Consider the following 24,095-nt stretch of genomic DNA (forward strand, 5'->3'; position numbering starts at 1 on the left):
TAAACAAAGGACATCAGATGAAGCCAGCCCGGGGGGAATGCTTGCTGCCCACAACTCCTCCAATTTTCCAGTTCCTTACGGGGCATGTGCTTAGCTGGGTCCTGACAGTGTTTTTGCTGTCCATGGTCAGGACTTGCCAGGTCAAGCAAAACTCCCAAGGGAGGAGTCACGTTCATACCTCTTGAACCCCAAGTATGTCTGTCTGGAATGCAGACCTAATAGTCGTGTTGGTTGCACAACTGCCTTCAATAAGTCATGTCACTGGAATCTAACATTTGGATTGTGGGTGTGTCAATAGACATGTCTATGACAATGTCTAATGTCATGTCTAATGTCTAATGACATGTCTGTGTCAATAGACACAGTCGGCTTATGGCAGTGGAAGTGGGGGTTGTGCTCGACAGACCTTCCAGGGGCTGCGGCACACCCCCTCCCCAGGAGGCCCCTCTGATTGGAGTCTGTGCAGACCTTGCCTCTGATGCACCAGCCACACAGCGCTCAGTGTAATAAACTGTATTCTCAAGAACTCAGCACAGGTGCCTTCTAAGTAAGCTTATCTCTGAGGGTCCCTGGGATTTGGTCGATGCACACGATAAGCAGGTAGGAAGTGGAGAACAGGATGTGCCCTTTCAAGAATAACCGGGGGCGAGAGTGATGTGGTACAAAACACTGCCTGTGAGGTGCTGGGGACAGAGCCGCCTTCCTGAGCGCGCCGGCGGACTGAGCCTCTGAAAGCCGGCGTTTCCCGTAGCTTGCAGCTGTAACCCCGCACACGCGGATGCCTGTGAGCCGGGCTCAGGCCGCTGCACTTGCAAGCCGAATTTCCAAGGAGACAACTGTGAGAAGTGTGCCGTTGGATACTATCGCTTCCCCTTCTGCCTGAGTAAGTAGCCGGGGCAGGTGGAGGGTCGTCCCTTCCGGGCACGTAGCCGGTGCGTTCACAGCCGGGGGCGCGGGGGGCAGGGTGGAGGCACCGCAGACACGGGGTGGGGCGAGCACGTAGGTTGAGTTCACGTCAAAGTGTTTGCAAAAGTTCAGAACATATTTATCAGAGTACTTCTTTTTTTTTTTTTTTTAAGATTATTTATTTGACAGAGATCACAAGTAGGCAGAGAGGCAGGCAGAGAGAGAGAGGAGGAAGCAGGCTCCCTGCTGAGCAGAGAGCCCGATGCAGGGCTCGATCCCACGACTCTGGGATCATGACCTGAGCCGAAGGCAGAGGCTTTAACCCACTGAGCCACCCAGGCGCAGCTATCAGAGTACTTTCTGTAGTCTTATTTATGCCCAGTGATTATAGACACTACCATCCCAGTCGGTCAGAAAGGGCCCATCCTGGCAATTTCAACTCAACAGGATCCATGGGTGTGGTTTTTCTTCACAAAAGAACTTGGAAGAAGTGTCAAGGGTTCCAGATGTTCATGGGCACACATGTAGTGTGTGTAAGTGTTCTGGCTGGCTGGAGGATGTGTTGTCCCTTTCCCATGGTAACCCCGGCCAGGTTACCGCGATCCCCCACCTCCCCCACTGCAGTGATCAAAGGGAATGTCTCAGCATCTTGGAGAGAGAAAATATATATCTGGTAGAAACACCACAGAACAGGAAACAGGAGAGTCTGAAATCAGCCCTGCAAATTGTAACGAGAGCCATGGTTCTGTTTGTTCCACTGAAGGGTGAAAACTGCACTTCTGTGTTAGGACAGAGAAACACTGTCTTGACCCTCCTCCACACCCCACTTGCCGCATTGGTTCTTGTATTCCCGGCTTTGCAGGGCAACGAAAGCATAGTGTGTTGTGGGGACATGGGGAGAAGGACATATACGAATGGGGTGGCTCTATGTCCTCGCTCATACCTGCTGTCCCAGGAGAATCATTAAACTAGCTCCCACTTTCCACATCTAGTAGCCTAGTCTGGATGATGAATTATATGATCATTTTATATTGAAAGAAGCCAATTTTTTAAGCAGCAGTATTCAGTAACACTGAATTGAGGCTCAATGCATTTAGAATCCAATTATTAGATACAGGCTAAGCAGAAACAGCACTTGCCTTTTTAGTGACAAAAAGAAACCCGAAACAATTTTATGGCATACACCAAATTTTAGGGGGAAAGTTTTGAAAAAATTAAAAAAAAAAACTGTTCTCAATTTTACATTTAAAAAAACCAATAAAGATGCTAAAGAAAACTAGCTTATCCCTGCTTAGATGGAGGCATAGCTATTGTGAGCACGAAATATCCATTCTGTTCATTTAATATACAAATCAGAATGTCTGACCAGTTGGTTTCAGCTGCATACTCAATATAGCAGTATTATCTGTCTCTAAATTAGGCTCCATATGTTACTTTTAATGAAGTTAGAAGGGCTTCTTTCTAGTTTGTGCAGTTTAGTATTTTACTTGACTGTCTCCTTAATCTTTCTCTGTATTTTTTTTTAAAACGACTTTTCTAGGAATTCCCATTTTCCCCATTTCTACTCCAAGTCCTGAAGATCCAGTAGCTGGAGATATAAAAGGCAAGTACTCTCTCTTTTGGCTTAACTTCAATGGAAGTGTTGTGCTCCGTATTTTTTTTTTCTACTTCCTATGCCTGCTACTCTGCCCAGGTTCAAGTAGTCCTTACTGGAGCCTGGCAGGTGCCCTGCAGGTATCTCCCATCTCAGTTCCTCACCACCCATCATTCTCTATGCCAGTCTGTCTTTTGCATGATGCTCCCTGATTAAGGAGACTAAACAGAGCTTGAATTGTATGTCTCTTGCTTGCTTGGAAACTTCCAGTGGCAGTCAGTTGCCTACTGCCTTGTTTGGGTCTACATATAGAGACCCTGAGAAAGGATTTGAGTCCACGCTGTTGATTCTGGAGATGATCCCAGAAGACATCAGTAAGGGAATGAGTCAGGGAGTGAAGGGAGCTGTTATGAAGATGCATTAGCAAGCTAGGTCCTCTTACAGAACCTGGAACTCCATCCCTCTAGGCAACTCTAGGAGACAGCCTAGAACTCGCTCAGCGTTATTCTAGCTGACGGGATAACCTCTGTTACCTGCCACCAATGGAGGGCTGCTTCTGGGGCTCGGTGTGCTGGGAGGCTGAGCAGCTCCTGCAACCAGATGGGTACCCCTGGGCAGGGAGTGGTGGAGATGTGCAGGGAGCAGCCCTTGGGGTAGAGAGGTGCGTGCCTAGAGGGCGTGGGTGCTCCGCCCATCACATCAATCATTCTGCATCTGTTTTAGGATCACCTGTTACGTGTCCACCACAGTTCTGGCTGCTGGGGACTTATCAGTGAACAGAACAGGGAAAAATCTCCTGCTCTCCTACAGGTTATATTCCAGTGGAGGGACTCATATGATAACAAAAGTAATAAACAAACTAAACAAATGAAATCTCTAATACATCCGATTATGATATGCAGGGTTGTGTCCTGTACAAGGGGGCTACTAAGGGGGGGGGAGATAGCCTTTCTCATTGTAGACACAAACTAATGCATACGAGGAATATTCTAGGTCTTGAGGTTTGATTCTGGAGCTGGGGGCAGTGTCCTAGGTAAGCCCACAATAGCTCACACAGGGACACACCCACTCAGGAAGGCCCCCTGCTCCAACATCTGGGCACACCACATGCACACAGCCCATGACTGTGCCCCATCTGGACCATGCCCACCTCACCCACTGAGCTTGCTTCTCTGATGTTCTCATGCTCCTCTCACCAGTGTGGGGGAGGTAGTGCCAGGGGTGTGTGAGCACATGTGCCCCTCCTCCTAGTGTGTGCAGGGTGTGGGTGGGCAGAGAGGGGGCACTTGGGACCAGACAAGAAGATGGTCTCTGGAGAGCCCTTTTCTGCTGCAGATTTCCATTTCTGCAACAATACAGCAGCTCAGGGGGTATGCTGCCGGTGGCGTTGGCCATGAGTGCCGTGCAGAACTTAAGTCCCAGAGAAAAGGGAGGGAATGTGAGGTTTACAGATTTCAGTAGGGTCGTCGGGGGGACCTCATTGAGGAGATAAGCTAGGACCTGAGAGGGTGAGGAGTGAGCTCTGCAGGTGTCTGGGGACAAGCAGCCAGAGCCAGGAAAGAGCCAGTGCGAAGTTCTTGGGACGCATGCTGGGATGTTCACTGAACAAACAAGAGACCAGAGTGTGAAAGCAGAGACCAGATGGCAGGCCACTGTCGGCCGCTGCGAAGACTTACCCTTCTACTCTCCGTGAGAGAGGAGCCACGGACCGTTGCACAGAGAAATGATATCGTATGAGGCGCTCTGTGGCTACTGTGTTGAAAACCAGTTGCAGGAGGAGAAAAGAGAAAGCAGGGAGATGCCCTGGAAGCCATAGTGATAAGCTATAAGGGAGAGATGATGGCGGCTTGGACCTAGGAGGTGTCGGTGGAGGCGACAAGAAGCTGACAGAGTGTGGGTATAATCTGAAGCTAGAACCATCAGGACCTGCCAGGGGGTGGCTGGCCTGGAAGTGGGATATGAGAAGAAGAGAGGCTACTGGGTGACTCTAAGACTCCAGGCAAACAGGAGAAAGAGGTGCCATTTGTTGAGGCGGGAAAGGCTGCAGAAGACAAGTCAAGGCAGGGCTGGGAGAGGGCAGGTGGGCGGGGGTGATGGGAACGGAGGGACCCTCTCTCCTGGCTGTTCCTTTTTTTTCTCTGTGAAATAAGAATCAAGGTCAGGGCAGGAGGTGAGGTTGGGGAGGAAGCTGCCGGCTTGAGGAGATGGAAGATATGCCTCATCCCAGGATGCAGGAGAGAAAATGGGCTTGGGAAATGTCCTAGGATTGGGGGGCACCCTGGAGGGCTCACCTCAAGCCAGGTAATGTGATCCAGCTTACCTTCCGACTTTCTTTCCTGCTTGTGCCCTATGCACCCCAGCTCCTCGGACCAAACCACGGTGCTGTGCGTTGTTACACCGAGTATTATCAAAGCCTTCACCGGACACTTGGTCCCTGGAGGAGGGCAGCTATGCTTCTCCTTCCTGCAGTACCCGCTCTGCCCGTAGCGGGTGGGGTCCTGTCCTCAGTGGCCGTCTGCTAATGCTTCCTTAATGTTTGTTCATTGACTAGAGTGGAACTCAGCCTTTGAGCCTTGATTACACCACACATCTTGGGTTTTCTTCCACAAGAATGTTTTAGAACTCCCATTTACTGTCTGTTTCCAGTAATCCTTTTGTTATTCAATTCCTTTTTATCCCCAAGCAGACTGGCAGTGACTTTGGGGAAAAGAAATTAAATTGAACTTGAAGGGATGGCCTGACATCTGTTACAAAAATACAAGGGAAGCCTTAGAACATGGCCTCAAGGAAAAGAAGTTTCGAGGAACGTAGTGAGATCTATTCGGGAATTTGAATGCACAGATATTGTTTCAATTTGGTCTTTTATTATTGCATTTTAAATACCCACTTTGGGGCGCCTGTGTGGCTCAGTGGGTTAAGCCTCTGCCTTCGGCTCAGGTCATGATCTCAGGGTCCTGGGATCGAGCCCCGCATCGGGCTCTCTGCTCAGCAGGGATCCTGCTTCCACACACCACCCCCCACCCCCACTTGCCTGTCTGCCTACTTGTGATCTCTGTCAAATAAATAAATAAATCTTAAAAAAACAAAACAAAACACAACACTCACTTTGGGGCCCGAGTCCCAGTGGTGAACATTAGAAGCCCAAACATCTTGGGGCACCTGGGTGGCTCAGTTGGTTGAAGAGCTGACTTTTGGTTTCAGCTCAGGTAATGGTCTCAGGGTCCTGAGATCGAGCTCCACCTCGGGCTCCCTGCTCAGCGGGGAGTCTCCTTGAGATTCTCTCTCCCTCTGCTCCTCCTACTCATGCTCTCTATCTCTCAAAAATACATAAATACATCTTTAAAAAAAAAAAAAAAGCTCCAACATCTTAACTGTCAGAAGATGCAGAACACTGGGTAATAGTGGGAACACCTCTACCTCTGAGAAGTTTAATTTATTAAGGCCCATTGGTGTTTCATGTTTCCACATTTTCTAGTACAGTGGTTCTTAAACAGGGCTGTGTTTTAGAACCCCTTGCTTTTACAAAGTAGGAATTCCTCTGCAGCACCCCATATCCTAATCTAGCTTTTCCAGGAAGAAGTCCAGGCTTATATTTTGAACAAGTTTTCCAGATGATTCTGATATATGTCTCTTGTTCAGAACCACTGCTCTCATTACTGGAAATCCCACTTAGTGGTTGGCAAACCGTTTCCCCCCAAATGGTCAGATGGTAAATACTTTTCGATATGTAGGCGAAGTGGCAAATACTTGATGTTGTTGTACCAGGAAAGTGACAGTGGACAACATGTATGTGAAAGATCTTGGCTGTGTCCCTGTAAAACTTTTTTTTTTTAAGATTTTATTTATTCATTTGACAGAGAGAGATCCCAAGTAGGCAGAGGCAGGCAGAGAGAGGGGGTGGGAAGCAGGCTTCCTGCTGAGCAGAGAGCCCAGTGCGGGGCTCGATCCCAGGACCCTGAGACCATGACCTGAGCTGAAGGCAGAGGCTTAACCCACTGAGCCATCCAGGCGCCCCACCTGTAAAACTTTCTTTACTAAAACAGGATGGATTTGGTTCTCAGGCCATCATTTACAGATTGTGGGATTATATCAGAATTTCTGGGTTTAGGATTCTATACCCAGGCAATTGTATTTTACCAGGAGATTCCAACACAGCCAAGACTGAGAACCACTTTACTGGATACTCCATATGGTCAGTTCCAGACAGGTTGACTTGAAGCAGAAGAACAGAGCAGTTTTGCAGATCAGAATGTTTTCATTATATTTCATGACCTTGGATATCATCAAGGTTTTCTGGGTCCAAGGGATCATTTATACCCACTTAAGATTTATTTCCAGGAAGTCGGTGTATCATCAACACGTCTTCAAGGGCTCCTTTTGAAAAATGACAGCATATGCAAAACACCCTCTAGAGAGACACCAGCCTGCAATGCAGACACCTGCCTCTGAGTTCAAACTAAGAATGGGGGACCAGCAAACAACAGGGCAGAAATTTGCCCTAGGAGACTGAGGCCATGTGGGCATGATTATTTAAAGCTGCCCCTGTGGCCTGAAGACATGGGTGCCTGGGAGGTTTCTTGACAAATATCATGAAAAGGGTTTGAGTCCCCCCCGTCACCTTGTAATTAGCTACTTACCTTTGCTAGAGCTTTGAGGTCACTGTGGTTGGGGCTGGAGGACATGCTCACGATGGGAACTCAGAGACTAGGGTGAGAGCTGCTAAGACATGCTTTCCTGGCTGTGTCTTTGCCTGGGCCCAGGCATGTCATCTTGGCAGGGTGGGCCAATCACTCTTGTCATGGAGACCTGTCAGATGAGGCTGAAAAGGGGATAGGCAAATTCTGCTGTCTCCATTTGAAGGCTCTGCGTGGATGCCCGTAAAATAGAACTCAAGGAATGGTGTTCACTAAAAAGAATTGAAGGTACCCAAGAGTCTTTTTAGTGTTTTCTTCCTTCATTAAACATTTCCTGAGCACTCCTCTGTACACACACACGGCACAGTCCTTGCTCCCTGGAAGGTTCCAGTCCTGGGGGAAGACATAGGCAGGTAAACCGTTACAACAGCAGGAGCTAATGCTACAGCTGAGTGAGAACACAAAGCTTGGGGAAGCCTGCAGGAGGGGCGTCCTTACAGAATGAAGGGAGGGAGGGAGGCAGGCAGGAAGGAGGAAGGTAGGAGCTGTGGGTGGGCTTCCTCAGAGCCGGAGAAGGAGGTGAGTTGTGGAGCATGTTGGAGTTAGCTAGTCAGACAGAGGGAGAGCTGAGGGAAGGCATGGGGACAGCAGCAGGGATGGCAGGAAGGTCACTGGGTCTGATTCAGGGATAGGGAGGAAAAGTTCAGGGGGAAGAGAGGATTAGGGGGGATGAGAGCCGACAGCCTAGAAGATTTTGAAGGCTTACTATGTCATGCATGTCAAAGACATTGGGCTGTGTCTTGAAGGCATTGTTTCACCTTTGAGGAATTTAAGCTTGAAAATGATATGAGAAGTTTGGTGGTTTAGAAAGATCACTCCTGACACCAGTATGGGAAGCAGACAGCCTGGTTAGGAGGCTCTCAAAATAATCTAGGCAAATGAGGATGAAGCCCTGAATGAAGGCTCTGGAGCTCTGGAAACAGGAGAAGATTCCAGAGACTTTCCTGAGCTATAATCCCTATGACCTGATGATGAGGTGTGGGGAGATGAGGGTCAGGGAAACATGAGGGCGGCATCCAGGTTCTGACTCTGTGGGACAATTTACTAGGTAAGAAAGAAGAAACGTTGAAAGGTGAATTTCAGAAACAACTTAAAAAATGCTTAGGTACTAGATGCTTTCTTTTCTGTTTATAGGTGGTTGTAAATCAGGATTCTTTGGGCCTTGGAGCCAAAGTATCTTACTGTATCAAGTATCAAGGTCTTACTGAGTTCCAATGCTTGGTTTTAGTGCCCAGACTATAACCAACAGTATGACTTTCCCTTCCCTGTGGACTCACATGGTGGTCTCAGAGTTCCTAGAGGGTGAGAATGGAAACCACAAAACCTGCCGTGGCCTGGGCTCAGAAGTCACACCAGAGCACTTTCACTTCCTTCTATGTGCCAAAGCATAAGTCATGAGGCCATTAAGTGATTTCAGTAATTTACGTGTTGTGAAAGGGGAGCCTGGGTGGCTCAGTCAGTTAAGCATCTGACTGTTGATTTCAGCTCAGATCGTGATCTCGGGGTCCTGGGATCAAGCCCCATATCGGGCTCACACTGAGCATGGAGTCTGCTTGAGATTCTTTCTCTCTCCCTCTGCCTCTGCCTCCGCTCATGCTCTCTCTCTCAAAATAAATAAATAAAATCTTAAAAAGATACATAAAGTGAAAGACCAGCACAGCTAAGATAGAGAAGAAGAGAAGAAAAGAGGAAGCCTATTGGTGCAGATGGGTTGGGGAAGACCTTCCTAGGAGTTGATTCTGAGCTAAGAAATAAAGGACGAGAAAGAAATAGGAGAGGGGCATTACAGGGAGAGGGAACAGCTAGAGCAAAGGTCCTGAGGCAGGCAAGTGTTGGTTGAAGGGATTGGAAGGAGCTCAGCTGCTGCGAATGCTTTGTGCCTAGAGGGTTAAGAGAGATGACCCAAGTGTAGCCCCCCAAATCCACAGCGGGCACATAGTAGGGCTGAATTTATGTTGGTTTCTTTCCTTCTAAAAAATGGAGGTAGAAATATGTTAAATTCAAGATGGTCATTAGATAGGAATCTATTAAGTTGAAGTTTTATTGCACAAGGCTCAGATTAGGGAAAAAACAAAAACAAAGTGTTTCCCCAGGGGTAGGTGTTGAAAGATTGTAGCTGCTTTGCAAAGGAGTGCCCACCCTAGGTGTTTCTTAATGGCATCTCTGACCTTTCCTTAACATTTATTTCCCGTTAATGAGTAGTGTTCTAGGTCAAGAATGTCTAGAAGCCATAGGTAACTCTTTAGGTTTCCAGGACAGAAACCTGAGGGAAGGCAAAATCTGAGAAAGGAAGGAGGCTGGAGGCCCCCCTCTGAGAATCCCTTCTCCTTGCAGGGTGTGACTGTGACTTGGAAGGCGTTCTCCCTGAAATATGTGATGCCTATGGAAGGTGCCTTTGCCGCCCTGGAGTCGAGGGCCGTCGGTGTGATGCCTGCCGCTTGGGTTTCTACTCATTTCCTATTTGCCAAGGTAAGGGTGCAGCACACAGCCCAGTGATGGTCCATCCCATGAGGTCATTTAAGGGGGCAGCACGCAGCCCAGTGATGGTCCATCCCATGATGTCAGTTAAGGGGGCAGCACGCAGCCCAGTGATCGTCCATCCCGTGAGGTCATCTCCCTGCTGAGGAGATGCAGAGGCACTTGCTGGCACAGCTGTGTAGCTTGCAGGTTAGCAAGTGAGCCCCTGGCTTATAGATATGAGTGACAGGTGACTGTCCCCCTACCTGGGCCACGTCCCCTCCCTTCTTTTGTCTTTCCCAGCCTACCCTTCCTCCTCCCCGGTGGTCAGCGTGTGGGCTCTGGAGCTGCTCAGGTACGAATCTTGACTCCGGAAGGGACGTGGTAGCTGAGTGTTTAGGAGGCTGCTGGGCAGATGGGGAGAGGGGCCAGCAAGCATGAAACCACAAACTTCTCCCCACCACGTGTTCTGTGTACTAGCAAGAGTTTCCGAAGGGGACAGAGGGTGGGAAGAGGAGGTGTCTGACCCAAAAGAGGAACGTCTTGAGTGTTGGGCGAACGAGTGAATGAATGAATGGGTTTGCCTAAGTGCTCCTCTGTCTCCCCACCCACTGCCCGCTAGTGTTCTTCCCCCAGCAGGGGAGGAAAGAGAAGAAGAGAGGATTATCTGTTGGGGCTCAAGGCCGGAACTGAACCCCCCCACCGCCCCGGGTGTTATCAACAGACGGGGACGTGTACTCTGTCCTTAGGTGCTCAGCTCCACTATTAGGGCTGGAGGGAGGCTGCAGGCGGGGCTTCCAAAGAGGCTCCTGATAGAGGGGCTGAGCCTTAAACCAGATTGCGGTAGGTAGCCCAGCTCCAGGACAGAAGGTCTGTCATCCTGCAGCCTTGAGAGCCATTGCTTGGTACCCGGGAAGCCAGATGGGGCTCAGCTGCGGAAATGCACGGTAGATGTGGGAAGGCAGCCTTCTCCTTACTCCCACCTTTCTGATCTTGTTCGAGTACTAATTATTTACAAAACCAAGTTGGCATCCGGACATCCAGAACCCAGCTCCAGGAGAATCTGGGAAGTGCTGCTTGGAGCTTGCCAGCCCCGGCTTGGAGGCTGTAATCAGTCTTCAGCAATCTCATCCCCCAGGTCAGCTGCTGGAAAACCATGGAGGCAGGTGCAGGCAGGGCCCACCGTCCCCGCTCCCAGAGCTGGAGGCTGGAGTGGTGAAGCCCCAGGCTCATACGAGGTGTCCCTTGCGGCAAGTAGCTTACCCTATCTGCTGCTTGGTTGCCTCGCAATCCTACAGGTTACAGATGCACTGACTGCGATGCTCTTAGAGCCCGGGAAGCACTCTCTTGTATGGAAAAGGAAATGCTTCCTTTTCCTCTTGGTCCCCCGGCATACCCCACCCACAGACCTTTATCTTCTGCCCCACTGTCTCAGCTTTTCCCCCTGGGAGCCATAGAAGCTCCTCCTCAACCAGAGAACTTCAGGATTAGCAGTTGAATGCCCAGTGTGCTTCCAGTGGAAACATCCTTTTTCGGGTGATGCTCATGGTCACATCATGTGAATCATACTGGAGGCAAATTCTGTTCAACGGCCTCCAGGGTCTTACATGGCAACCTTGTCCTTGCTCCTGACATTGTTTCTTTGGAAATGTATCCCAGATCAGGAAGTTGCACACACAAGTTGGGGATGATTACATTTTTTATTTTAAGCTAGAGACCCCGTGTGAGGAGTCAGTGGGAGGCAGAGGGAGTGGAGACCCTCCATTGCAGACGTCCGTGAGGGCCCCAGCCCAGAGGAGCTGATGGTGGGAGAAGGCAAGGTGGTTGAAGATGAGGTCTTTTCACCAAAAGCAGGGGAAGGCTTGGGGAGCCAGGCTGTGTAGCTCACTCCCCTCCTGTAACAGGCAAGAATTTTCTCACGGCTCTTTGTTTTGTTGACACTCCCCCAATTATAGTGTAGACGTAAGCTGTTTGGGGGCAAGGTGTGGACAGAATGTCTCATGTTAATTTCCCCATAATCTGCCGACATCCAGGTTGGTTCTGCTTCAGCTGCCATGCTCGTGATTAAAAGTATCCCAAAGGTTTTCTTTTCCCCCCTGCTTACCAGCCCCAACTCCAGACTCACTCTGCTAGAATGAATCACAAATATTCCAACCTCGTCATTCCCTTGGGCAAGGCTGTCAGATTGTGCCTTTGTGTCTGTGGATATAAAGGTGAAAAATAATGCAATATCTTAAGAATGCCCTTTTCCCCACACTGCTTCACTACTAGAATGAATTCATTTTAAGGCAGGTGGAAAATACGAAGGTGTATTCATGACAGAGCAGAGGGAGGTGGGACTTCCAGAATGGCTGAGTAGGGAGCTGAGTGGAACTCTCTCTCCAACAAAACAAAACTTTAGCTGGTAAAGAATTTTCAATAATCATTTAAAATCTCTGGAAATTGTCCTAAGAGCAAATGAAGAAACAATTTATTTAAGAAAATCTAAATATCAGTAAGATCAAGTCTGATTAAGATCCAGCTCTGTTATCCCTGCCACCCCAACTGTGTGTTTTAGAAGCTCTACCCTGGGCATGGACAGCCAAGAAGATGAGGGTTCACTTTCTTCTAAATTCCTGTTCTGGGGCTCCAGTGTCACCCGGGGATGAGTAGGCTGCTGGCATTTCTCATTGCCCCCTGGCTTGTGTCGGACAAGCTGTATTCCAGGCAGGCTCAGCAGAGAGGACCATGTCTTCTTTCTCTGCCCAGCCCCACCAGTATGGTGGAGACTACACCAAGCCCTGCGGGCTGAAGATACCAGAGCTGCATCACCCACACCCCAACTGGCTCACAGAGCAGGAGTCCCAAGCTAGGCGAGGCAAACAGACAACCACTCCTATGCCCAGTGCCTGCTCATAGAGCAGAGGTGTCACACCAGGAAAAATGGGTCCTCATTTTCAAGTGTGGTGGTCTGGGGGCTCTGAACAGCCAGGAGGACAGAGAGGTCATAAAGATAAAGAGGGAATTATTTTAACAGAGTTGGGGGCAGAGGGTGTTCTAGAAAGCAATGTAGATCTTGGTGTGGAGCAATTACAAGGAAGCTGGTAACTCACAGCGGCAGAGCAAGGGGAAGTTTAGTAGAGCGAATCAGAGGAAGTTCACCCAAGAAGAGCCCTTCTGATGTCACAGACAAGTCTGCAGGTTGGGAAGGTTGTGTGCGGGTGCTAGATGGCACCTCTTCAGGAGGAGTCCCGTCAGACGGGGGGAAGACTTAGAAGCATCCCCACACCATACACAAATCCATTATCAGAGGGTCGTAGCCACACCAGCAGAAGGGGTTTAAACGTTGACCAAATAAGCTGCTCGGACACAGGGTAACTCCTAAGGAGAGAGGGTAACTCCTAATGAGAGCGTAGTCATCGCGGGTTATCTAGAACTGTGTGGTGCCCAAGGCTGCGCCCTCTCAGGAGCCACCAGAGAGGATGAATCCAAACTAGTGGTCCCTGGCTGAATTTTCCAAACTGCTGTAGCCACCTCCAAGCTATGCGCATGTGCAATGGGACAGGGTAAAAATGACTGGCCAAGCAGGTTCAAGCACAGTGTTCAGCCAACAGGTTGTATGTATGGACCCAGGGGTGCCGCCCGGGAAGCCAGGCCAGAAGATAAACACAAGGGGCAATGTCTGAGTGGGAACGTCAGAGGCTGGACATTGGAGGGGGAAGCAGACCTTGCAGATCTATTTCAGCCACGTCATTAAACAACCAACCAACCAAGCCAAGAACAATTCTGGTGTTGCTACAGTATGTTACCTAGAATGTCCCGTTTTCATTTAAAAAAAAAATGAGATGCAAAGAGTCAGGGAAGTATGACCCATATGAAGGAAAATAGCAGCCCATAGAAACAGCTTTTGAATGGGCTCAGGTGGTAGATTGGCGTGTGTGTGTGTATGTGTGTGTAGTGTGTTTATTGGGTCACAGTGTACTATTTCTTACTGTGGATGTAGCTATAAAAACCTGAAAGCTACCTATGTTAAATAATCCTGGAGGATTTTGTCTATGATTCTGAGTAGCTGGTCTCTTTTCCTTCATTCTACTCTTTGGTATTGTGGTTTCAGACTCTCAAATAGCTACTGTCTGAAAATCATGGAGTGTTTGGGTGAATTTAGGATCCCTCTTTCATCTGGAAAGTGTTGCCCAGCAGATCACAGAGATCTTCTGATAAACCCGTTTCACCTGGGCCAGTTTACATGGTATAATTCCTTCCTAAACCTGTTCAGGGGGCAGGCAGCCACTCTCTTACGCTTTACACATTATCTACTGGACAGGAGTAAGAACCAAAGGGCATGAGGAGCTCATCTGAGATGCACACCCGTTTCATCTTTCATCCGTAGTCTTGCCTTTACTCTTCTGCCTTAAACCCAACAAGAAGGAAGGAGGATATAGATGTTAATGCCCTGAGATTTGACCTTAAACTGGGTTTTGACTTAATGATTGCTCTCTTACCTAAGGGAGTTCAGAAAAGCCCTAAAACTTACTAGCATGTTCATGTAGGCACAGGGCAACATTCACCAGCACTGAGTGAAGTTGAAAAGAACCACGAGTTTAGTTACAGCAGGAGCTGAGTTTTCTGTGTCACCTTTATGTGGTTTAATTTGCACAGTTTCCTTAAAGGGGCACCGTGATTCTGATTTGCTTATAGGAGCTTATAGGAACTCTGCCCATTGAAACCTGGATTTCTATAATAAACCTCAAACTCCGGTCATTTTTTCCACTTAAAAATGACTGTTTTTTAAGTATATGCCCTCATTCTTTGAACTGCAGAGCAGTATTACTCCATCTAGATGGAATTTGGTTATCTGGCTCATGTATCTGGAGCAAAAAGGAGAGAACCAGGCAGTAAGACCCCTCAACCCCTATTGCCTCTGTAAAGTGAAAAAGGACAGTTTCAAAGTTCTGCGCTAAAATCTGTGCATTTCACTACTAGAAGATCCCGTAGGCCCTCTCTTACCTATGTCTTTTTTTTTTTTTTTTTAATAATTGTGTCAAGTTTGGTTGTTTTCTAAGCCACACGCATGGTGAATTAGAAACATGGAAGGGTGGGGAGAACTGCTAAGACAGCACACTGACCGTAAGGGAGGAACAGACATGAAACTGAGGAAGTGTAACTGCTTGGGACCATTTGGTGACAAGCAGATAGTCCTCCTCAACTCAGGAGGTACTGAGGATGTCACTGTTAGAATCAGGAAATGAATACCATATTAATGGCTCTCGGTCATGATGTAGTGGTGAAATTATATCCGAAAACACATTTCAGGAGAATGGAAGATACCGAATACATTTTGGTAAGAGCTCTATTTTGTAAGAGTACTTTTAAAAAGAGAACATCTTGGTGATTGAAGAGTCCATTTTGACTCTATAGTTTCATGTGACAGAAAACGTAACCTGAACTGACTTAAGGCACAAAGAATTTATTGGCTGTAATTGAATAGTTCAGGCAGCATTGGTTTCAGGAACAGGTTGATCCAGGGGCTCAAAAGATGTTGGCAGGGTCTGTTTCTCCATCTTGCAAGCCTGTTCTTTTGTAGATTGGCTTCATTTTGAGGTCTCAGGTGGTGGTAAGATGGTAGCTGACACTTCTCAGACATAACGTTGCTATAGACTGAATTGAGTGATCTATAAGTTCATATGTTGAAGCTCTAATCTCCAAGGTGACTGTATTTGGAGTAAGGAAGTAATTAAGGTAAGTAATTGATCTGATAGGATTAGTTTCATTCTAAAAAGAGACACCAGTGAGCTTTTAAATATACTATCGCTGCCATGTGAGGGCACAGCAGGAAGACAGCTGTCTGAAAGCCAGGAAGACAGTACCCAGAGATCTCAAGTCTGCTGGCACCTTGATCTTGGGCTAACCAACCTCTAGAACAGCAAGAAAGTAAACATCTGTTGTTCAAGCTGCTCTGTCTGTGGTATTTTGTTACAGCAGCCTGAGCAGACGGACATCCATTCTTCCACGTTCAAGTCTAGGGAAAAGAGCATGCACTCCTCCAGGCCAAGTCTGGTTCTGATTGAATCATGTGCCCATTTCTGAACCACAGCCGGTGGCCGTGGAATGCCGTGCTCTGACTGGCCAAGCCCTAGTCTCCCCACATCCAGGGAACCACAGTGAAGTCCACAGGCTGAACAGCGTGGGTGGAGTAAGGGGAAGAGCTGCCCCACCCCCACCCTCGGCCCTGCCCCCGCAGACTCAGGATGCTGTAACCAAACAGGCTGGTGGAACCGTGTGTCGCTGAAATCCACAGCTCTCCGAGAAAACCCCAGAGTGACCAGTCCTATAAGAGATTCGGAAGACCCATGAGGTTTAACTGCAGCATCTTTTTTTCCTAAGAAGATGTCCCTGACATGAAAACTCTTTAATCAGCCACTGTGCATAATGCAATGTTCCTTGTTTAAATGATAGAGTCTGGATTTTTCAAAAAAATAAGAAGGTATCTTCTCATTTATATTTTTGGTACAGTTGGTGTAGCGCTCTGCTTCCAAAACCAAATGAAGTCCTCTGAGCTCACGGGCCAAAAGGCAAACCACAGAAACATGAGACTGAGAAGGTGTGCCGAGGGGCTGCAGAAAGGAGCCAGGGGAGAGCAGCAGGTGCTCCCTGGCCTCCCGGGTGAATGTGTGTAGCCAGCCTCTGCTGGGTTCTGTCTGGTTCAAAGTCGTGGCTCAAGTGGAGGAAGGGCTCACACAGTGAGGCAAAGGGACAGGCGCATTGTGCCCTTGCGGGAGAAAGCATAGTTCAGGCTTTGGAATTCAAGCAGCGGGGTCGGGGGGAGCAGATCACCTCAAGTCCTGTCTCGGTGGACCCTGCCAGACCACATTCAGCCCCAGAGGAGTCCACCACCACTCTTTTCCAAGTTTTGCAGGAGAAGCACCATCCTCTGTATTCCTGGCATGGTGTGGGCGTGCACCTTGAAGCTTGTGTTCCATTTGGACTGCTAGGTTCTGGAAGAATTCTGTCTGTGACAATCTCTCTTCTCTTGCTGTTTCCTTTTTCCAACAGCTTTTGTGATCTTTTTAAGATTTTCCCTTGGGGGTGGCTTTGAGGCTAGTGCCCAAGGCTCAGACTCACTGAAATCTGAGCTTCGTCTAGCAATGACGTCCAACCCAGTATTTTAATTTGTGATTTTTTTTTCTTAAGACGAAACTGATGGCTTGGCCACTGAATTTTAGAATAAAATCAGCATGACCCCAAATGCTACATCAGATGGTCCAGTATAGTCTAGCCAAAAAAAAAAAAAAAAAGTTCTTATGGCTTTGCCCTATATTGTGTCAAAGATTTAAAAAATCTTCTTGAGGAGAAACTTTAAAACACTTCTAAGTTGTTCTTGCCAACGGCGTCCTGCATTCATGTTTCACATTAACTTAATTTGCTCCAGACTTCCCTAAGTACAATGCTGTATTCTCATTTTAGTTTCCACTCACGCAAATGCCCTGCAGTTTTCTTTTTCATACGTGAAAGTCAAATTGTAGATAGGAGACCCCAGTGGAGAACTGTCTATATGTATTTAGAACTTGTGTTTACCTTGATATCTGGATACCTCTTTACTCTCAATGACACTATAGAACTGTAATTCAGTTAACTTGGTCATTTGGGGGATTACTCCCCCCTTTTCCTCCTCCCACCCCACCCCCACTTTTCCTCTCCCCTCCATTCCTCATTCCTGCTTTCCTCTCCTTCATGTTTCTCCTCCTCCTTCTCCCCTCCTTCCCTGGTGCAGCACCTGGTCAGTCCTAAGAACAGCGGCTAGGAGGGAGTGGGCTGTGGAGACAAGTGGTTCTCCCATGAATAGGAACCGAAGGGGGGCCAAGTACAGCTGTTCCCTAGCCTCAACGACACTCACCTGACCCGGGGCCAGGAACTGTCCCTGTTGGAGTTTGCTATAGTTCTTGGGTTGTGGTGACAGGTCTTTCCTTACAAAACCAGAAAAAGGTCACCAGAGCAAGATTAACCTCCTTCCACCTGTCAGCACAGTCCCATGAATCAGACAAAATGGCCAAGAGAAGAGGTCAAATGGCCCCCGCTAATGACGATGGCGCTTCAGGGAAGGTTTCTGGCTCTGGACCGTCCTGGGAGACCCCCACCCTGCTTTTCCAAGAGGGGAGACAAAACCCTAGGGCTGGGCATAGGGGGAAGTCTGAGAGATGTTCGGTGCAAATGGGTCTTGAACTGGCCCTTCACTTTGAGTTCAGTTTTTGTCTAGGAGAACATCGAGGGGGTTGGTTGGAAGAACCCCGAGGATCTTCTGTAGATTGAGTCTGCTCTAGGCCAGGTTAACCTGAGAGGTGGGGGGGCAGGCAAGTGCCGCTTTATCGACTGTTGGCTTTGTGGCTCTGGCTGGAGAAGGTGCCAGCCTGCTTTTCCAACAGAAGGCAAAGCTCCAAAGTCATGGGCAGAATCAGCGTCCTGGAAGCAATAAGGAGTAACATTTACCTTGTGACTTGCATGGTGTCGGTAGGGCCTCACCTCACCCGATGGGCTTACTAACTGTTGGAGAAGAGGACGGCGTTACTCATACAATACCCGTCTCTTGGCAGTGCTGCAGGGCTCCGTGAGGGAGTGCATGCCAAGAACCTGCACAGGGTGGGCGGAAGGAAGATTCTAGTCACCCCTCATTCTTTCAGTGAGCAAGTGTCTATTCGGTGTATACTGGGAGTGGGGCTGTCTGTGATGCTGGAAGACACGGGGGAGTACAACAGACACACTCTTTGTCCCTTTGGAGCTCTTCTGTCCTTAGTGTTTATGCTCTTTGGAGTTTATAAAAATGTCTGTGTTAAAGCTGAAACGAGGAGGAGACGGGAGGTAAAAATACTCCAGAAACTTCAAAGGACTGGGACCAACACGAAGAGTAGCATGAAAGTGTTTGCAGGACATTACAGTATTTCCAGGAGGGAGGAGGGGTTGCCTATGTTGAGGTTTGGGTTTGGAATCTGGCAGCTGTCAGTGCTGGTTGGCTTGGAGTGAGACGTGTGATGCCAGATGGAGTAGTTCGTGCTTTAAAACAACGTACGTGCCTTTAAGGCTGGGTCTTTGTTTTCATCTCTGGAGGGTAACTGTTTCCTGAGGCTCCCTGGACAACCTCTGTGCCCCGAGGAGTCAGGGGCCATGTCCCCCACATTACGCTGGTTGGAACTGCCTCCGCCGGGCGGCCCTAGCTGCCTGCCAGTGGTTTTTTTTTTTTTGCATTTGCTATCCTTTAAGACAGAAATAGCAGAAAGAGGGGCGCCTGGGTGGCTCAGTGGGTTAAGCCTCTGCCTTCAGCTCAGGTCATGATCCCAGGGTCCTGGGATCGAGCCCCGCATCAGGCTCTCTGCTCAGTAGGAAGCCTGCTTCCCCTCCTCTCTCTCTCTCTCTCTGCCTGCCTCTCTGCCTACTTGTGATCTCTCTCTGTGTCGAATAAATAAATAAAATATTAAAAAAAAAAAAAAAGAAATAGCAGAAAGAGCTTATGTTAATCAGGGCTCTCCAGAGAAACAGAGCCAGTAGGATGTAGGTGTGTGTGTATATATGGAGAGAGATTTATTTTAAGGAATTGGCTTGCATGATTGTGGGGGCTGGCGAGTCTAAAATCCGCAGGGTAGGCTGGTGGGCTGGAGACCCAGGGAAGAATTGTTGTGGCGCCTCAGATCCCATGGGCAGGGTTCCTTCTTCCTCGGGACCCTCTGTCTTTCTCTTAAGGCTTTCAACTGATTGGATGAGGTCTTCCCCTCACTGTGGAAGGTGACCAGCTCTACTCAAGGTCAACTGATTGAAATATTAATTACATCTTTAAAAAAACCAGCCTTCCCAGCAATACCTAGATGGCTGCTGGCCAAACATCTGAGCTTCATAGTGTAGCCGTGTTGGCATTATAAAAATTAACCCTCCCAGAGCCCAAGAACGTTTCCTCAGTAATGTGCCCCTTGGTAGGGCCATGACCTCTGCAGACAGGCCCAGGGGGAACGAGGGGCCATGGAAGAACGCTGAGCCAGAAGGCAGTAGGAGATCGGAGTCCTTGGCCTGCTGTCTGCCAAGAGCAGGCTGAGTAGCACTGGGCCACGTGTCTTTATTTCTCTTACCGTTTCTTGGCAGTGGTGGGTGTGAGGGTGGGGGAGGTGCTTTGTACTGTGTCAGTAGCTCCCTGGCCCCATTCCTGGATTTTGAGCTCTCCGAGGTCAGCGAATGTGTGTTTTTCCTAATTACCTCCACCCCCACATAGCGGGAATTTGCATTTGGGTCTCCCTGACCCACCCCTGGGCTCTATCCAGGCCCCACACCCTGCTGCGCTGGGTCTGACTGATGTCTTTTTCTCCAGCCTGCCAGTGTTCGGCCCTTGGCTCCTACCAGACGCCCTGCAACCCGGTGACGGGACAGTGTGAATGCCTTCTGGGGGTTACAGGACAGCGATGTGACAGGTGTCTCTCAGGAGCCTATGATTTCCCTCACTGCCAAGGTAGGGAAGACGTCAGAATGCCAGAGGGCGGGCCCCTCTCTGAAATGTGTGCAGCCAGCCAGACTCCCAGACAAGCCCAGATGACCCACCACTCGTTGCCTGGACACACTTGACCCTCATTGGCCTGGTTCCTCCCCAGTTCAAGTCCACTGCAAATGCACGTATCAAACAACGCATCCTCAAAGGAAATCAGAAATGATTCATTCTTAAAAAAATATTTTAAATTATTTAAATTAAATATATTAAATAAATAATTATTTTAAATTATTTAAATAATTTTAAAATTTTAAATTATTAAGTCTGTTATATATTTATATTTCATGATTTGCATGTCAATTCCTATGTATAACAGTGTGGTCAAGGGGACCCCTTTGAGCTACACCAAGTGTTCCTTGACCCCTTCCTTCTTCCCAAGGCATCCTGGCTTCTCTCTGGTTCCAGGCTCACAGCACGGATGCTGACTATTCTGTAATCCCCTGAGGGGTGATTCGAGCAGGTCTCCTTGCTAGCGGGCAGAGCGGGACCTATGCTGTGTTTCTGCCCCTTTCTCCTCGCTGCCCTTGGCCTCCTGGGGGCATTGTTCTCCCACAGCACAGGTGCCAGGGGAGGGGGATGACCTAGAGTCAATCTGGGAGAAACACTGTCACTGTCTTGGACCATCCTCACTACTTATCCCCTCATCTCCCCCCGCCCCCGATGGTGGGAGACTCTGAGACTCTGCCATGCTCTGTGACAGGGGGCCCAGGAATAAGCTGCCCATCGGTCGCATCTCCCCACGCTCCTGGGGGCTTGTAGCCTCCAGTGGCAAGAGTCTCCGGCAGCGGCTCTAGCAGCCCCTTTCCCTGTTGAGAAGAGGTATTGAGGAAGGCTGCAGTGGACTTTCCGCTTGGAGGTTTTGATTTTCTCTGACTCCTTCCTGCTCTCGGGAGCGCTCTGTGCTCTGCATTCCCAGCTGTCTGAAGACAGGGCCACAGCGCCTACCTGATTGCCCAGAATCCGACTCACCAGAATCCTCAAGACACCGGGTTTTCTTGCTGGTAGAAATTGTAGCCAGTGTTCAGAGGGGCTGTTGGCTTTCGAGAAGGCTCAAAGGTCCCCAGGGTGCAGGGCTGTCCCAGGTGTGTCCGCTCACCTCCAGGAGGTCAGGAGAGGAAGGAAGCATGGTGGCTTCTGGACAGAGGGCTGGGACAGCCACCATAATTCCTCCAGAGGCCAGATGGCCACAGTGGTCAACCTGGGCAGGAGCCAGAGGCCGGGCATGGCCAGGTTGAAAAACAGTAAAGAGGCGGAAGGATGTGTTCATTCTTGCAGAAGAAAGAATGTGAGGGAACATCCAAACAGAGAAGGAGAGACAAGTGCAATCATCAAGGGACAAGCTGAAAACAGAGGCGACAAAGGCAAAATGTCTACACAATAACTTACAAGAAAACAAGATCCTATTATGAGGTTATTTAAATTATTGGAAAAACCAGCCTCGGGCAGGCTTACCCAAACCCTCTTCCTTTCTAACCATCATACTGCTGTTAGAATGGGAATGCTGAGACATTGCAGGATCCCACTGTATTGAAGAGAGATTCTCTTGGGCTTGTAATACCATATTGACTAAGGCAGGAGAACAAACTAATTCATTGTAGAAATAATTTTAGTACAGGTGGGGAACAAGAGGATTGTGATAATTAAGGAATTAAGTCTTGGTTGACTAAAAAAATTGTGCTTACCAAATCCTGTAGCTTCTATTCACTGGACGATTAAAAAGTTTCTTGGTATAATATCGCCCTCTTCTGGACAGTCCTAAAGACGTTCAAAATTCTGGAGTGTCCTTTCCCCCATCTCCTTCATCGTCAGTCTGAAATGAACTTCGTAATAGTAGGCAGGGGATGGAGTGAAGTGGCCAAAGGGGGTGATTTGGGGATTAAAGACCCTAAGGGTTATTCAGGGTGTGCCTTTTTTCTGAATTACACGCAAAATCCTTGCCACTCATCTATCAAGAAATACAAATGTAGGTGCATTGTTTTTGAAAACAAATAAAACTTTTTAAAATGTGAAACATCAAAGCAAACCAAGAGACAGACATAAAAACAGCAGGCATTTAAAATATTTCTAAATCATGTGCAGACTTCACAGGTCGCTGTGACCCAGCCGGTACCCTGGACTCCAATTTGGTAAGTAGAGGATTATAAAGGATACAATTCTTTTTTTTTTTTTAATTTAAAATTTTTTAAAAATTTGACAAAGAGAGAGAGAGATCACGGGTAGGCAGAGAGGCAGGCAGAGAGAGAGAGGGTGAAGCAGTCTCTCCGCTGAGCAGAGAGCCTGATGTGGACCTTGATCCCAGGACTCTGAGACCATGACCTGAGCCAAAGGCAGAGACTTAACCCACTGAGCCACCCAGGTGCCCCAGGGATACAATTCTAACTGATATATTTGGATACGTATTAGAGACTAACGCACAGGGGAGCATCCCAAAATTAAAAGTAAATTCAAATAAGACCCAAAGCCAAATTGTGAAAGAGGTCATTGTTCTTGTTCAAAGTGCGTATGTGATATTGTGAATACCATGGTATTCTGATGAGGTTTCTAAGTGCTTTAGAAATGATCTGTCTTCTTAGCTTCCAAGCCTGGAGGTGGTGGACCTCCAGGCATTCAAGGGACAGAGGAAGAGAGGTTCTGCCGCCTAACAATGAGACAGTGACCCTTGCATCCTACAAAAGTACTTTCAGATAAACATCCTTGTCTACTGATCCTCAACATGTTAAATATTCAGATACTTTTCCATTTAAAGGAGTAGTTCGTGCTGTCCCAGAATCAACAGATAAGACAGTGTTAACAATAAAAGTGATTTTTAAATGTTTCTGTTTCTGAAACATCAGAAATGAAAAATGAAAATGTCCCATTTTGTTTTAACCACAAATAGGATTATGTGTAGAAAAAAATAAGTGAAGAATAAAACAAAAGCCTCGAGTTGTCTGTTGAAATCAACACAGTACCTTTTTCCCCTCTGGTTACACTTAAATACTTATCCAAAATATAATTCGGTGACAAGCTTTGTTCAGAACATATGTTTGAAAACATGTCTTAATTTTGAGATGTCAAGTGTTAGTTTGCTTTTCTTTCAAAGGGATATTGCCAATGCAAGGCTCATGTGGAAAGTCCTTCTTGTAGCATCTGCAAACCATTATATTGGAATCTGGCCAAAGAAAACCCCAATGGATGTTCAGGTGAAATTTTTACACATAATAATTTATGATATTGCAAATTCCTCTTAATTTTCCCTACTTCAGTGACTAAACCCATGGAAGAGCTATTTATTTAATAAGTTCAATTTGTCTGAAATTTTGTGTAAATGTTTTGATGTTTTTTTCCCCTGCTTTTGGCAGAACTTCTGTCGTTTTGAAAATCTCAGCAAGGGATTTATATCCCGTTTCCATATGTATTTTGGTGTTTGCAAAGGCAGCTACTTGATAAGTGGTTTATACTGCCTTCTTTTTTATACCGCCCTTTCGGGTTTGGTTTTATTTTCATTTTATGCTTAGATTGAAGCCAGGACAGAAACTTCAAATCACCAAGCTAAAGGTAGCTAAGTGGAGTAGATATGTCCTTAAGTAGAATGTCTTTCTTTCCTTTCTTTCTTTCTTTTCTTTTCTTTTTTAAGATTTTATTTATTTGAGAGAGAGAGTGCGAGCGCACGAGCAGAGGGGAGGGGCAGAGGGAGAAGTAGAACCGGACTCCCAACTGAGCAGGGAGCCTGACGTGGGGCTCGATGTGGGGCTTGATCCCAGGACCCCAGGATCATGACCTGAGCCGAAAGCTGACGATTAACCGACTGAGTGTCCCAGGTGCCCCTCGAGTATGTTTTCATGTAAGCATATCAGTAATGACCTTGACATTAGAATCATTTAAAAATCCCATGCTGTTGTAACCTTTGTCTTAGAGTGGTCATAAAGTAGCCATTACTCCTTATACGTGGGTGCTGTTGATCTGG

General features: G+C 47.8%; 1 protein-coding gene across 1 annotated transcript in view; it reads left to right on the forward strand.

Annotated features, from left to right (window-relative positions):
- Positions 1-24,095, forward strand: part of LOC111142476 (laminin subunit alpha 3) — a 271,036-nt gene that overhangs the window by 102,713 nt on the left and 144,228 nt on the right. The window contains exons 10-15 of the mRNA XM_022495666.1: positions 752-883; positions 2,447-2,509; positions 9,529-9,663; positions 19,976-20,113; positions 22,229-22,275; positions 23,232-23,331. Coding sequence (XP_022351374.1) covers positions 752-883; positions 2,447-2,509; positions 9,529-9,663; positions 19,976-20,113; positions 22,229-22,275; positions 23,232-23,331 — 615 coding nt within the window. The remainder of the gene's footprint in view (positions 1-751; positions 884-2,446; positions 2,510-9,528; positions 9,664-19,975; positions 20,114-22,228; positions 22,276-23,231; positions 23,332-24,095) is intronic.

Source organism: Enhydra lutris, unplaced genomic scaffold (genome assembly GCF_002288905.1).
Source record: "Enhydra lutris kenyoni isolate GAN:26980312 unplaced genomic scaffold, ASM228890v2 scaffoldscaffold8, whole genome shotgun sequence".
In the NCBI taxonomy this organism is placed as follows: Eukaryota; Metazoa; Chordata; class Mammalia; order Carnivora; family Mustelidae; genus Enhydra; species Enhydra lutris.